General features: G+C 40.4%; 1 protein-coding gene across 2 annotated transcripts in view; it reads left to right on the forward strand.

The window, feature by feature from the left end:
• The window catches only part of SKAP2 (src kinase associated phosphoprotein 2), a 115688-nt gene extending 102394 nt beyond the window's left edge, over nt 1-13294 (forward strand). For both annotated transcript variants that reach the window (XM_082193517.1, XM_082193518.1), the window contains 2 exons: nt 10799-10900; nt 12884-13294. In XM_082193517.1, coding sequence (XP_082049643.1) covers nt 10799-10891 — 93 coding nt within the window. In that variant the 3' untranslated portion in view covers nt 10892-10900; nt 12884-13294. The remainder of the gene's footprint in view (nt 1-10798; nt 10901-12883) is intronic.
• Nucleotides 13295-16722: the final 3428 nt, after the last annotated feature.

The following is a 16722-nucleotide window of genomic DNA, read 5'->3' on the forward strand; positions in this document are numbered from 1 at the left end:
GAGAGACAGACAGACAGACAGACAGACAGACAAATTCCAGAGGGGCCATTGTGATAGGCTACAGTATATTGTAATGGATTGCTTTGAAGTCACTTCAGCACCAATTTTTTTTAAAAAAAAATTGCCTCCCAACTGCCCCGCCCTGTCCTGTCCTGTATTTTGCCAGAACAAAAGTGGCAACCCTGCCATGCCTTTCCCACGCCTGTAAAGTGCAAAGTATCTCTAATTAAATAGATGCGTTTCATTAGAACTAAGTGTACCTCTTCTGCTTTGCTATTGATGTAACAAAATAACTTAATAATAATGATTTACAATAAATCTGTTGCACAGCTGCCCTCAGAACACTATGAGAGTTAGGTCATCCTTATTCCCATTTTACAGATGTGGAACTGGTTCTTTCCCAGGCCCACCTGCTAAGTCCTTGGCACGGCAGGAATTTAGCTCCCCAAAATCCAGACCCGGCATATCTAATCCACTCTTTTTGCTTTGTTAAATGCAGTAGCTAGCTTCCAGGTGTGTGGCCATGCTCTGCAATCCTGTCCATGCTTTTCTGGAAGTAAGGCCCATTGTATTCCAACAGAGCTTATTCCCAAGAAAGGGTGCACAACTGCAGCCTTACACTTTTATCTTATAGCACTGTCTTACTGTACTTTTCTCTTAAGTGTGTTAACTAACATGTTAAACAGCTACAGCTCTTTAAACATTCCTACAAGGAATTGCATCTTGATTTTCACCAGTCAAATTCGTGGTTCATTTGACCCAGAACTGAAAGCATTCCACTTTGCAAAGGAACACAAGGTGGAGCAAACATGCCTTCTCTTTCCCTTCAATCCTATGTAGTATCTTGATTCATCTACCTACCTACCTACCTACCTATGTATCATCTATCTATCATCTGTCTATCTATCTATCTTCTACTCCATGAGTAGGCAAACTAAGGCCCGGGGGCCAGATCCGGCCCAATCGCTTTCTAAATCCAGCCTGCGGACGGTCTGGGAACCAGTGTGTTTTTACTTCAGTAGAATGTGTCCTTTTATTTAAAATGCATCTCTGGGTTATTTGAGGGGCATAGGAATTTGTTCATTTTTTCCTCCAAAATATAGTCTGCCACCCCACAAGGTCAGAGGGGCAGTGGACTGGCCCCCTGCTGAAAAAGTTTACACCTTGGTTTTGATCAGTTGTAGCTGCTCCCGATCTATGGAAGTTTTATGTTCAGAATTTGCCCCTCCAATTTTCCAGAGAAATTTGATGAAAATTCAACATGCTTTTGGCTGTTGACTGCAGCTATTTCAGCAAAGTAAGGTCTCTAGTCAGCACTGAATTCAGGGACTTTGGAAAGTAAAACACTAGGGAATAATCTGCCTCTACTGTTCAAGGTCTAACTGACTGTTACCAGCCAGACAAAGGGTTTGTTAAGAATATAAACACAGTAAAATATAATCCAAAACCCCTTAAGCTGAAGGATTTGAACAAATACTTCTTAACCCTCTAAATCGGTGCTTCATTTTTATGGCACTTGGATGATTCTTTGGCAGTTTTTTGAAGAAACATTTTTTTACACCATCTAGTGGTTGAAAATGAGCGGTGCAGGTGTTGGGAGACGCTAATGTCTGCAGTTCCAAAATGGTGTCATAAATTTCAACTTTGGCTTGATCTCAGCTATTGCTTATTACTTTCTGATCGTATATCAGCCCCCCTTGACATTAATCCTCAGGAAATCTTATTCTGCTGATAAGGAATTAAAGGTAAGTATTATATGTTGTGGGAAGAATGCAATGTGAGCTGAAAGATAAAGTACGTGTGAAGGCAGAAAGCATTTCAGCAGAGGAAATTTAAATAACAGCAAGGCCAGTTATGAAATGAGCCGAAACATACCTTTGGTCTTCTGCCAGTAACAACTTTGTGGGTGGGTGTTGTTCCTAAAATATGATCAACAGAATTATTTTTCCTAACCATGTCTTGACAAATTCTTCCCTTCCCTAAAAGAAATATTTGGAAACAACTTCACCTTAAGTACGGAAACAGTAGGATCTTACGTAGGTTTTGAAACGGATCACACACTTCAACTTTTGACTCTCGTTTGTGCATCTTGTTGCTCATATCTTATTGCAAACAGTGGCAACTGCAACAGGGCACAAGACTGGTCTTAAATGCTTTTTAGTAGTACAGAGGTTTATATTCTGTGTTTTCACATATATTTCCTATATGTGTAAAGTTCGCAGAGTTATAGTCTCCTGCTTCCGCTATCATCTTTTTGATTTTAAACTTAATAGCAATATTATATAGGAGCATTCTGACTGCAAGCAGGCTCCCATACGTTTCTGGTCTCATGCCCAGCACCATAAAGTGTTGTGTTGTTAGTTAATACTTTGTGTTTGCTTTATCCTGACTTTTATGCAAGAAAAAAAAATATTCAGGTGGTTTCCTACCTTCATAATATAATTTGTTGTTTTCGGTACTGAGGATTCTAACAAGGGGGAAGGATCAGTATTCACTTTTGAAATATTGTAACTAACTTTTTTTTTTTAAAAGGAATCTTTCTCCCCTACTGTTGGCTAAATTTTAAAACCAGGTTTAAAATAGGAATATAAATGACAATGTAGGTTTTGGGGACCCTAAAAGAACATCGTTTTAGGAATAAAAAACTTTTCATTTAGAAGAAGATTGCTTAGTACCAGACCCTGTTGTTCTTTTCGCAAGCTGCATGCTCCAAAATACCTGCAGCATGGACTCTTCAGCTTTAAACATAAACTTTTGATAGAAATGTGCAAGTCTTCATTTTGCTCCAAGCCTTTGTTAGGGACACTGTGGCCCACATGATGCAGTAAGGAGGGTGTGAGCTATCTTGCTATGAGATAATTTCATATTGTAGAATGGCATAATTTCATGTGCCAGGTGCAAATGATTATGTTGAGTATATTAGCAGGCCCCTCTTTATTATTTTTATAACACAAATCTCGATTCAGGCAGAATATAGCCTTATAGCCAGATATTCTGCCAACCCAGACTTATACACTCCTATTTTCAGAGCAATCAATAACATTTACTGGGATGATGTGTGCCGTAGTTCAGAGATTATTATCATTGCTGCTTATTTCCTGTTTCTAATTCAGCACATGTCCATGCACCACAAGGCTAGCTGTCCTTAAAAATGAAGTATAGGCTCAGCTCTGCTTGAACATCTTTTTGGAGCTTTTGCTTATAAACGAAAAATACGCTCAACATTGTCTTCCTGTTTGTAGTAGTAGAAGTATACAGTAATGACCAAAGTAGTTTTAGGGAAAAACAAAACCCTTCTCTTAACCAGCAACTTTGTCCAGCAAGCAAACAGAAATCTATTAAAATAGTTTACAGTCTTTCACTTCCAGTTATATCAGAGCTAGAAATCCAGCTTTGTATTGTATAATGCCCATTATCCACTTACCCTGGAATATATCTGTAGGTTACGTATTTCATCAACTTTTTAAAAAAAGATATATACAGTGGTGCCCCGCAAGACGAAATTAATTCGTTCCGCAATTTTTGTCGTCTAGCGAATTTTTCGTCTTGCGAAGCACGAAATCCCATAGGAATGCATTGAAAATCAATTAATGCGTTCCTATGGTCAAAAAAAGTCCAAACAAAGCCAAATTTGGTACAACAACAGTTTATTAACTGCTCTTTAAAGTCACACATACTGTAAAGAGCAGTTCAAAAATTTAAGGGAAAATAAATTAACTTTATAAACAAAACATGTCTTTGTTTTTAGTCAAAGAAAAAAAGTCGCGAGACGTTTTCGTCTTGTGAAGCAAGCCCATAGGGGAAATTCGTCTTGCGAGGCAAATCGCGAACGGAAAAAACTTTCGTCTAGCGAGTTTTTTGTATTGCGAGGCATTCGTCTTGCGGGGCACCACTGTACATAGATAATATTTGATATTTCTGTGCTATTGAACTGACTGCTGGTTTGAAACTTTGTTAAAAACAACTGTGTACAAATCACACGTTGCAGAAAGATACTTCTATAAACTATAAAAAAGATACTTAGAGTTGATCTTAATGTGTTGCTTTACTAAATCCAATCTAGACTTGTGATGACTTTGTATGAAAATAGTTCAGCACAGAATCTAGTGCATGTCAGTGGACAGGGTTTCTCTTGGACCTGGTTTAAAACTTCAGTGCCACTCAGCCACGGAGTGATTCAATTGTGTTGTTGTGATCTCTCTGTTTCCGCTGCTCTTAATAATAATAATAATAATAATAATAATAATAAAGCAGCCAACTTTTCCGGGGCTCCTGTATGAGTTTGAATCGTAGCTGTAAATCGCTTCAACCTCAAGCTTAGCCATTTAGATTCCATTCAAACTCACTGTGTCTGGTACGATACTGTTTAGCAGTCCTCTGTACCATCAGAGATTCATGCTTGGAAGTAGAAAAGTTTAAAGTAGAAAGTTTACAAAACAAGGAGAAGGGAAGGCCAGAACCTCTGTTTTCTGTCATGGGCTTCTCATGTTTAGGAAGTTTTTGATGGGCGAGTTCATACTCAGGTGTTAGAGGGTGTGAGAGGGTTGTATAATCAAAAAGCTTTTGATGAGCTCTCTTTGAGTCACAGCATCAAAGAGTTAGACAGTTTGAAAAGGCAATCTAAACCAGTGCCTTGGCTGAAAGTCAGGGCTGTCCACCCAGCAGCTCTTTTCCCATGCTTTTCAAACCACAGTATAGTTTGAATCACAAACTGAGTATATTAACTTAAGCTACTTGTGACTTCAGCAACTTAGTAACATAAAATTTCGTTACAGATAGGTAGCCGTGTTGGTCTGCCATAGTCAAAATTAAAAAAATTCCTTCCAGTAGCACCTTAAAGACCAACTAAGTTAGTTCTTGGTATGAGCTTTCGTGTGCAAGCACACAGGGTATCTGAAGAAGTGTGCATGCACACGAAAGTTCATACCAAGAACTAACTTAGTTGGTCTTTAAGATGCTACTGGAAGGAATTTTTTTATATAAAATGTCGTGTTCTGCATTTTGCGGTTGAGTTGCCTTATAAACACCCTCACACTTGCCTGCAGAGAGAAGGCCCTGGAAATTCATATTACGAAGGCAAATGATGGGATTTTGTGTGTCTGGGACAAGTTCTCCACAGATAATTCATTTTATCTACTTGGGTAACCTTAGTAAGATCAGGGTCTTTGTTGCCTAGTTGGAGTAAGTGCACATTTTATTTTTATGTTAAAGAGTTGCTACGTAAATCTTCCCATATTTATCCATGTGAACCATTTATTTATTTTTGGGTGGTAATTGTTGAAAACCTGCAATTTCTATTATACTAAAAAAGCACATGCCATTTCTTTTTTAAAAAGTTCTCAGCTACTTTACCGTTAGTGTTGCTTTTTTATTTAGTTCTGTTATATTAGCGAGAGTCTGATTGTACTGAAGTTTGCGGCAAAATCCTACACGAAGTTAAGCCAGCTAAAAACTCCCTTGTCACTTGCATCAGCCGTTTTTCATTGGGCAGCAGCTGAGCAAGAGGAGGGAAGCAGGATCATCCTATTGGCTCTGCCCAAAGACCAGCAACCTTTGGCTCCTCCTCTTCTTTTGAACTTTTTCCATTCCAGGTATAAGGTTGTACTTAAGATCCAGGGCCTAAATTTGCTTTCCTCCCTTCTGTCTTCTGTCTAATGATAAGCAAGGGCTGATAGATTACTGATCTTTGTGAGCTGCTCTGGGAACCTTTTTTGGGCTGAGCCGCAGGTGTAGAAATAAATTGATCTTTAAATAAACCAATAAATAGATGTCACTGTGATTTAAGCAGTTGTAACTGTGTTCTGACTCACAGCTATAATTTCAGGTAGCCAGATACTTGCATTAAGTGCTTCGGGAAGGATGGCTAATAGTTCCAGGTGAAATTTGGGTGCATGGCTTCTTTTGAAAACGTCACTGCTGGTTGTCCCTTTATAGTTTTCCTTCCACAAAATTTTAAAGTATTTTTTTCTGCCTTCTCTTCCTCCCTCCTCGTCTCCCGGCCATCCGCACATTTGCCTTTAAGCCATTCATTATGTGGCTCTTTAATTTCTTCCGAGTGTTATTTTCATACAATAAAGCATTACAGTGCTCCTGGATCTTGATAGCATTTCTACAGAAAGAGAAAGAAGCTTTGTGTTCATAATTACCTAACATTGTCAGGAGCTGACTGCAGGCCTCTTCCTAGCGATAACAGAATAACCACATCATGTAGCTTTATAGCGCATGATTAATAGAAAATAATTACACATCCTACAAAGGAATGCAATATTTCTTATAAATTGACTGGAATGGTTTCCTGCAGATTAAAGGACTCTTCATTATTTTATCAGTCTCTCTGAAGTGGAGTCAATTGCCCAAGCTGGAGCTGGTGGGAAGAATACACACTCCACCTTCATATGCTGAGGAATACCAGATAGTAGGCTTATTCATACCCGAATAAGGTATAAATAAGCAGCTTACACAACAGGCTCTCACGGTGCTGTTTCCCCACAAATATTAAATAATTTGCTGATTGATGCTGTCGTTCACTGGCTGTAGGATAAAGACCGGCTTTTAAATTTGAGAGACCTCCCAGTAATGAACAGAGCGTTGCTGTTGGCAGTGTTGCAAGAATCCTTGCAATCTCCTGAATGAGATGGAGCTGTTCCATAGCATAAATTATTTTGTCTCCTAGCATTTAGTTATGAAGGAGTGGCTACATGCGTCTTACCTGCATTATGATATAATGCGATCAGTCATATTTTGCTGTTCGCTGAGTTGATGTACAAATAATAAATGGCTGAATCCGGAGTAGATCAAACTGATCTCTGATTGTGCAACAGAGCTTTGCTGGCTCGCCATCACTGCATTCCTGCCCGCGACAGACCCTCACAGTGGGATGTGTGGCACAGGCGAACAAGGTGGGGCCGCCTTGCACAAGCGTATGTGCTTTTCCACTTACGCAGGACCCCCGAGCCGTGAATCAAAATGCATGGCAGCTTATTGGTTTTCAAGGAACCTAGAATATACGAATTGCCCTAATGCTTATATTTTCCCTGGAGGTGAATGTTAAGGCTTTTTATTCCATATGTGCGTGCTAGTTCAATAACTAGCATATATGACTCTCAGAGTAGCCCGAATCAATTACCTTTGGAGTCACTTGTAAGTAATGTATCTGTAACAGAGCTCTAAGAGCAGGATCAAATTGGTTTTTGTGTGCATATGAAAGTCAGAAGCACTCTTTAAAAAAGAAGAAGAGAGAGATGTAAATACATTAACCGGTTAGAAAGAGGTCTCTCTGCAATAACGACTCCAGCCGAAGGTTAAAATATGGCGTTCCCAATCAAGCGGGCCCTGTGTTTTCATTCCTACTTGCTTATACTACAAATGCTCTAATTGGGATTCATGTTGCTCGTGAGGCTCATACCAAGAATAGTAATGATAAAAGAAAAGCATCTGGGTTGCAGGCTTCTGCCTCTTCCTGGGCCGATGTCTGCAGCCAATCCATAAATTAGCTTACTAGACTGTTACATCTCCAGCCACTTCATCTTCAAGTTTAGCTTCACGCAAGTGCATTAAACTGTATATTCCTAGCAGCTAGAAATTGTTTTCAAAAAGGAGGAGAAATTTGGTTTTAAATTTAATTTAATTGGATTCTTCTGAAGCAGCTTTCTCTCCGCCCGCCCACCGCAAAATACGTGTTATTTCCAAGTTCCTGAAATGTCTGCATGGGATATTTCCATTCTGTAATTTAGGAGACTGCTTTTATTCTCTGCCATTAGTCGTAAAAGCCTTTAATGATCACTTAACTAAAGCAGCCTTCCGCAAACCTCACGTTGTTTTGCTCCCTGCCCCATCTATGAACGATTTCTACGGCTAGCGTTCAGAAAGTGGTCCCCCCCCGACTTTCTCCTCTTTCTCTTATTTTTTGGGAAAGCTTTCTTTGCACCATTCCCTCCCGCACAGGTGAGGGCTGGCACCGTGAGTGATTGCTCGCTCTTTAAGTCTGCAGGGACATGGATTGTATATTTAAGCAGCCTAATGTGGGATGAAACATGTGTTTATTAAACACACACACACAGCTGGAACATCTGAACCCCTGGTGAGGCGGCAAAGCTCCTCTTTGCCTTTAAGGGTTTTGGCCCCAGAACAATCGTTTCGAAACTGCAGCAGGAGAGTCGTTGGCCTGGTTGCTGTATGCGCTGATGAACCAGCATCATTCACTCCAATGGGCAAAGGGGAAATCCGATTTCTGCCTTGGGACTTCTCTTGTTCCCCTGAAGGTGCAGGGCTTCCGAAGCAGAGCCTGGGCATGCTTCTCATTGTAGGTGCTCAGTTAAATGAACGTGCTTAGTGTATTTGTTTTTAACATCCAGGCAAAGTTAGGCATGAAATAAAAGATTGCGTCCATCATGAAAACTCTGCCATCTTGTTTATGTTAGGGTATTACTGTGTGGGCTCGCATGCACACACAACCATACACACACTTATACATGTGTAAAACGTGTAAAACATCCTGTATAGCCACATCCTAGCCAGAATACATCTTTTTATCTGAGAGCAAAGGGAGATCCTGCTGGGTCAGGCCAGTGGCCCATTTATTCCAACATGCTCTTCCCACAGTGGCCAACTAGATGCCCATAAGAAGCCCCAAAGCAGAATCTGAGCATTGGACTCTACCCACCGACCAGAGTAGCCATTAATAGCCTTGATTTCATTGATTCTCTCTAAATTTTTAAATTACAAAGAGGCACCAGGATCATATCTTGACAGATCCATGATCTGTCATCGTTTGATTTACCTGCAGAAGTAGTTCCCCTGCTTTCACACTAAACAGTCAAATTATAAATTAAGGAGAAGCCCTTTGAAAATGAAAAAAAAAAAAGGTGTGGCATATTTCAGGAAGCAAGTTGTAGTTTGGATTGTTTGAACAGCACAATGCAGGCTAATGGGTGGAAGTGACTGGGAGACGTGCATGTATGAGAGATGGATGAGTTGGGGTGGGAAGTATATGGACTTTGGGGGTAATATATATGGCATGAGTGAACAATATTATTGAAGAAATCCCTGTAAGGGTTGGGTATAATTTCTATCCTTTTCATATAATCTGTAGAAAAGGACAGGTAAAATTTGCATCTCACATACATGCCCGGAATCCATTCAGAATGCCATCAGTGCTTAGATTCAGGTAGAAAACAGCTTGCTTTATTCTGCAGAAGTTCTCTACATTTGCAACAGAACGTTGATGCTCTCTCCTATATCAAAGTCTCTCTGTGTTTCTGCTTTCCTCGTCCCTCATGTGGTCACTGTCAGCCTGATTTTGGAATGAGCTCTCTTGTTTTCATACTGCTGCCTGCTCCACGCAGCGTAAGAAGGGGCAATTTCAGCAGCTGGAAGTTATTGAGCTGCTGTTAGGATTGATCTTAACAATATTTACCTCAGAGGGACAGAAATTAAATTTGGATCCCACAATGCTCTTACTTGGTATTGCTTTTGGAAAATATTATTTCCTTAAACTATCATATACTTGTTTTGTTCCAGATTTATCTCGCTACGCCTAAGCAAATTTCAAACCAAAATGCATTAGTCACCTGTCAGGCATATGAGAACTGTGATAGAATTTTCCGCATAAAGCAATGGTGAATTCTGAGAAGGGATACAGGCTGTGTGTGGGGAGCATCGCCCCTCCACGTCAACTTAACTTGGCATATATGTGAACTTAACTAACCAAGGTTCTTTACGGCTCAAGGCTGCGTTACTGAATGGCTCCCAGCTGATCTCCATACCTTATTATAAAGTATTAGTTTTCAAATGTCAGCTGTTGATACGGTTTTGGGTGAAAGAATGTAAAAATAAGGCAGAGTATGGCTCCCTGACTGTAGGGGAATTCACCCCATGAGCCTCATGACCTGTATTTCAAAATAATAATAATAATAATAATAATAATAATAATAATAATAATAATAATAATAATAATAATAGGAAGAAGAAGAAGTATACTAGTGATAATACCAAACCAAAACCCACAACACACAATGACCCAGTTCACACGATACGGTAAACCACAGTTAATGTTTTCCTGATCTTGCTCACTTTGCTGCTCCCCATTTGAGTGTAGGAGACACAAAACATGATCTCTGGGTTAGTATTGTGTCCATCCAATCCTGGGTTTTTAGTATGTTTTGTTCAAACCACAGTTAGTAAGCCAAGAACAAACAATGGCTCCAGATCGTGATGTGTTTGGCATGAAATGAGCCACGATCCTTGATTTAAACATAATACTGAGCCAGAGATCGTTGGTTTATTTCTCCTTCAAACTAGCAGGGGGGAGCAAAGCAGGCAAAACCAGCAAGTTCAAGGTGAACCATTAACTGAGGAAAAGCAAAGTGGGTAACCAGGAATGAAATAAGGCCAATGAAGACTGCATGGTTTGGATATTACTGTTAAAAACAACAACAACTAGACATATATACAAACTCTACAAAACAAGACATTAGTACAATCACATTCTGTATTGCTCATTGAGTGAATTTTGGCTTGCTATAGGTAGTTAGTATTTCTCTCTCTCTCGTCTCTCTTTCTCGCTGTCTCTCTCTCTAGGACGTAGTAACAGATAGTCTTTAAAAATGTAATTTCCTGTTTTGCTTAACTGCATTTCAAGTGCTTCAGAAACACATACACACGCAATTCCTTAATGTTTTAATTTTCCATTCATGCTTTTGTAACTGTATATAAGGAGGAAACCTAAGGAGTCACATGCAAAAACTCTATTGCATTTATATCAGACTAAAGGTTAATATTGCATATTGTTTTCAATTAGGAGTACGGTAGATTTGGCTGGTGGGTAGGAGAAATGAAAGGAACCATTGGCTTGGTGCCTAGAGCCTACATAATGGAGATGTATGATATTTGAGAGGCCCGGGTAAGTACATTTTAATTCAATCTTCTGTAATGGCTTATATGTTCCTTGCTCTCTGTTTCATACAGATTTCTTTTCCAGGAATCTTCACTGGAGTTCTGTTAATAAAGACTGCAGCAAATAAAACAAAATAAAAAATGGACCCGTAGTGTAGTTTTAAGTGAAATAAAATAAACTATTGTATAATGGGAGGAAATAAGTCTTCCACGATGCGTCCCATCCTTCCCGGGTGACTCACCATATTTCAGCCTCAATTTTTTGAGGGTGCCTACAGATGTAATGTTGAAGCAGGAATCGCAGTGGATTTTCTTTCTGCAGGATGAGGCTCTTTCTGCCACAACATAAGTGGCATACAGACCAGTAAACTGAACACTTGATTCACTACCCAGTCTTGTCCTTCTCCTTATTTTCCGCAGAGGTTCCCTTTTTAAACAGAGGAAGAAGCATCACCTGTAAATTTAGTAAACTTTAATTCTAATAATGGTAACCATAAGAGTAATCATAATTCTGTTCCCCACTTCTTCTCAAAGGTACTAGTGTTAATATTTTTATTCACACTAGTTGTAACAATATCATACCTAGGAGCACAAAACTGCTTCCAGGATGGGACGGGGGCAAAGGGGGCTTTGTGATATCAGGTGGTAGCCTAGATATTTTGGACTGCAACTATCTACTGCTGCAGGCCTGGCTGTGACTGAAGAGAGTTGTAGTCCAAAATATCTGGAAGGCAGCAGGGGTGCTGCTGCTGCACAAAGCCCATCAGATGCTGTGTGCACTTGTGGTTTTGCTTCAGATGCTCAGAACTGCTTTTTCCTGAGCAAAACCAGCAGGCAAAAACCATTCGTTTGAACAAGTTGGTGAGGGTGCTCTCCCAGTGCAGCAAACAGTGGCTCAGATAATGTGGTGTCTGTATACGCCCTGGAACTATTTTAAGGCAAATTCTGAGCGTGATCCAGTCAAAGTGATTTTTAAAATTATTATTATTTTGCTTTAGAATTCCCATTATGGCAAGCTCTGTTAGCCATATCCCGTATACACAACAGCCTGATGATGATGATACTGTCAGGGTGCTTCCATGTTTCCAAATGCCATATTATAGGAATGGTCTTACATGAATGGCTTTCAGGCCATTCAGAGAACAGAAAGTGCTGCTTCCTAGGATTTCTTTACATCGCCAGGAATGCTAACGCTAGCTTGGGGTCATGGCTTGCTTCAAATCGCAAATACCACTTGTCTGTGAATGTTTCTCCTCTTTATATTATTATCCCAAGAAAAACAGCTCCTGATTATTCCTAGACTCTGCAGTTTTAAATTAATTCAGCTCTGGGTTTCACTCCGCGATAAGGCAAATGCAGCCAATCAGATGGCCCCATGCAGGGAAGTTATTCTGCATTGGTGAGATAGTTGCCACAAGTTTGCCACAAGAACTTTTTGGGGGAGATTCCCGGCTTGTTATCAATGGCTGCTGTTGGTCAAGCAATACAAGGGATAGATAGAATTTATGTTCCTGGAGGAAATAAGTACAGTAGAGCAAAGTGACCTAGCCCCCTTACCTTTCGTGTCTGACCTCCTGATCTTTTTAGAAGTCTGTAATGGGCACAATCTGGCTAAAATTGGGGAAGGTGGGGCTTGTGAATTTTATTAAGGCCCTGCTCTATCTTTTCTTTTAAATTCTGAACACTGCAGATAAATGATGCAGAACAAACACAGCATTCTGTCTGCGTCTTCTTACCTTTATTTTTTGTAGTCTGGATCGTTGGTGACTGATCATAGAACAAAAGTCCCATGTCTGCCTGATTGGTTTGTGCAGTTTTGCATGTGCTCATCCGCATCCATGGGGAAACTAATTCACTGGTGTTAGGTATGGAGTATTTAAGGATTGCCATTCATTTTGAAGTGGTGTGAGTATTTTCTTACACATTAACTGTGGGTTTCTTTCTTTCTTTCTTTCTTTCTTTCTTTCTTTCTTTCTTTCTTTCTTATTAGGTGGATTCTACAAATTATGTGAAGCCTGGCATAGACGTATGCCAATGCAAATCTGCAGGTGCCTAGATTTTAGCAAGAGCATTAACCCTAATATATTGCACTTCCACATATTGATTCTAATGCTGTATTTTTATATTTAATGTTTATTGTGAGTGTTGACATATAAGTTAAGCTAAACTTTTTAAAAAGAAAATCTCTGCTTATCGTAGGACTCAAATTATTTTGCATTGGAGTTATTTGTTAAAACTGTTGCATTCAGGCATTTGTTATACTTTTGCAAAACGGGCATCACACACAGGATATGTATCCTGAGCAGCTGCAGCTGAAATGAATGTCAGGGAAATCTACAAGAGATTCTGGACCGTCTCGCATTCATTTCAACACAAGTGACGCAGAAGACATCTCCAAAAATTAAGCTTCTACGTTTTATACACAGCAAAGGGTCTTGGATGTGAAATATTCCTCTGGTTTGTTTCTTTTTCCTAACGGTACATTTTATTTTAGTGGTATTTTACATTTTTAATTACTTTCACATTCTTTTAAAATGCAAAAGTCGACGACACTGTGGTAGCAAATTATATAAAGGTAAAGGTAAAGGTACCCCTGCCCGAACGGGCCAGTCTTGACAGACTCTGGGGTTTGTGCGCTCATCTCACTCTAGAGGCCGGGGGCCAGCGCTGTCCGGGGACACTTCCGGGTCACGTGGCCAGCGTGACAAAGCTGCATCTGGCGAGCCAGCGCAGCACACGGAACGCCGTTTACCTTCCCGCTGGTAAGCGGTACCTATTTATCTACTTGCACCCGAGGGTGCTTTCGAACTGCTAGGTTGGCAGGCGCTGGGACCAAACGACGGGAGCGCACCCCGCCGCGGGGATTCGAACCGCCAACCTTTCGATCGGCAAGCCCTAGGCGCTGAGGCTTTAACCCACAGCGCCACCCGCGTCCCATTATATATGGTGTGAAATTATTTATATCTATCTATCATCTATCTATCTATCTATCTATCTATCTATCTATCTATCTATCTATCATCTAGCAGTCTTTGATTATAGATGCTTTATGTTGCACTTTATAGAATACATTCTTACATATCCTTGGGCCAGATGTAGAGTTTTCAACAACAACCCCCACCAGAAACCCTGAATATTGTGAATCTTTGCTTTTCCTCTTTTTTTTGAGGGGGGGGGGGAGATTACCGTCTTTTCTTCCTCTTTCTGGTTCTGTTGTCTTCACATTTCCTTTCCTCAGTAAGTCCTATAGATGATCCACAGAAAACCAGGATATGCATAATAGAGGGATTGTGTAATGATGTACCCACATGTCACTGAGACATATCATAAAACCAACTGAGAGTGCGAGCCATGCGGGGGGGGGGGGAGCAACCCCTGCGAAACCATGAAAAAGATGTGTGCGCTGTCGCCCCTGAACATGTTTGCAAAAGGTCCCCCTTCCAGAATCGTTCCAAAAAGAATCAAAAAATGTTCCCACTGAAACGAATGGTCACAAGTTAGTAGCTAATTGAGACCTAAACGTGACTAACTTGGTACACTTTGCTACACTCACATATGAGGGAGCAAGTCCCACACTGAACTCAAAGGGACTTACTTCTAAGTAGACATGCACTGTTTTTCTGGATCCAACTCTCTTGTTCGTGAGATTTTCCTCCCCGGGGGCTGGGTGGGGAGCATTCAAACATGTCTGCTTTACAAGCCAAAGCACTGTCTTCCAATCCAGTCCAAAGGACTAAAGGCTTCCTCAGGTTAGTGGAGGAGCTGGCTTAAATCCCCGAGAAGCAGTGCTAGTCAAACAAACCAGAAATTACATCAGTGCTGCTTAGCACTGATCTGAAGGGGGAGAAATAGACTTCTCTGTACTGCCAATGTTTGCCAGTAGATGGCAGTAGACTTTCACAGCATATTGGGCTTCTGGGAGAACCCATCCCCCACCATCACGCTCAGATGAATTTTTTGCGACTTAAAATATTTGGAGGACTCCCTTCCCCTTTTCATGTAAATCCAGGAGAGGGAGTCCTTAGCCAGCTGATGAATGACAGATCTTCAGACAATTTTTCCTATTGATAGGAGAATATAGACAGCAGCAGTTTTATTATTTCCATAACCTTTCCCCCCATGCAGTATAAAGTGATATATTTAGCAAACACACATGCACATTGCAAATGAAGATATTTCAAAGGTACCACATCCCCACCTTTTAAGTAGACATGCCTTGGAATAACCCTGCAAAATAAAAGGGGTGAAATGTTTGCTTTGAAATCTTGACAAATACCATAACCTTTTTAGGGTGGGTGGGAGAATCCCCCATTAATGTGTCTCAAACAGAAGAAAACGTTGCAATATATGCTAATTGCTTTGTTCCCATTGTTTACTTATATTTCCTTTGCGTTCCTTGGAATACTGAGAGAGCTGTTTTGTAAGTCATATTTTATGCAGCATTTTGCTTGATTATTTGCTCTGTACCGTGGGTTTGTACTCTGCCGCCATTAGATCTTACAATAATGTTCCACGCTGCAAATTTTTAAGGTTCAAATAAAGTTTAATTGTTTGCAAACTGTTATGATGCTAATAATTCAACAGCCTGCTGTGTTACTAATGAAATTACTTTGTTATGATTAATTTGGAAAATAGTGTGTTGATTGTAGTAATTAAACACAACAAGGTGAAGTAAATGATTCTAATGCCATCTGGTCTCCAAAGTGAATGAAGAAATGAAATGGAGCTGTCATCTGAATTTATTCAGAGGAGTAAGTGTAATACAAATGCCTTCAATTGCAGTGTCGCCGTGATGTAGCCATGCCACCTTATATAATGATTTCATATACACCGCCTGCAGTAATTCACTTGCTTGGGAGCTTACATGCTCCAGAGCCCCTCCGTTCTAAAGACTTCTTTGCCTCTCGTTTAATGGTATCTGCCTTTCGCATGGCCAGGGCTGTGAGAGCAGACAATGCCACGTTTGCACGCTGAAAACGAATTGCCACGGGGAACAATTCCACTGCTGTGTTCTACAGTGCGACAGAAACCTGTGCAGACATGACACCTGCTGTTAAACTCAGGGATTGGCAATAGTGGAGGCGCAAATCTTCTCCGTGTTTCAGCCTTGACCCAATCTCCCTGTAAAAAGATGGTTATTGATTATAGGTACCATACCTTATAATCTCAGGAACAGGGCCCTGTTTGTCATGACTGGTGAGGGTTAAATGGTGCTCGTGTGAAATGAAATAGCTCAGTACTATGTACTGGTACTCTTATAATCCTGCGCACACACTTGGAACACAGTGAGGCTTACTTACAAGTAAACATTCTATATATATGTGGGAAAATGTGGGGATTTTTTAATAAAAAAATTAAATATTTTCTTTTTCAGAAGGATTAGTGGAACACTTCTTGCAGCAGATTTAATAATAATAATACTGTTGCAGACAGTTCATTGTACTATAAATCTCTAAGATCCCAGATTCAAGTATAGATTAATGTTAGCGATGATAGAATTGTAGCTGCATTTGACTGGATTGTTAAACAAGCAACACTCTTGGATCGTGATTATGGAAAAGCACTTGCAACTTGCTGCAGCGCTGGGGAGGTGCTGGGTGCTTAAAGAGCTGTGGGCACGGGCCCATGACGTGAATTTACATAACATTTGCATGTGCTAATATATGTGCCACTGACTCAGTTAAGATGTTGGGTGGGGGGTCTCATCAGCACTGCACCCGGCAGTGCATATAGCCACAAAAGCTTTTTAAGAAAATAGAGGAAAGAGACAGAGATCTGGGGCCTGACACAAAAGACCTGGGTATTTTGGTCCACCTTGTGAGTATGCCT

The sequence above is a fragment of the Podarcis vaucheri genome, assembly GCF_965113315.1.
Source record: "Podarcis vaucheri genome assembly, chromosome: 12".
Classification (NCBI taxonomy): domain Eukaryota; kingdom Metazoa; phylum Chordata; class Lepidosauria; order Squamata; family Lacertidae; genus Podarcis; species Podarcis vaucheri.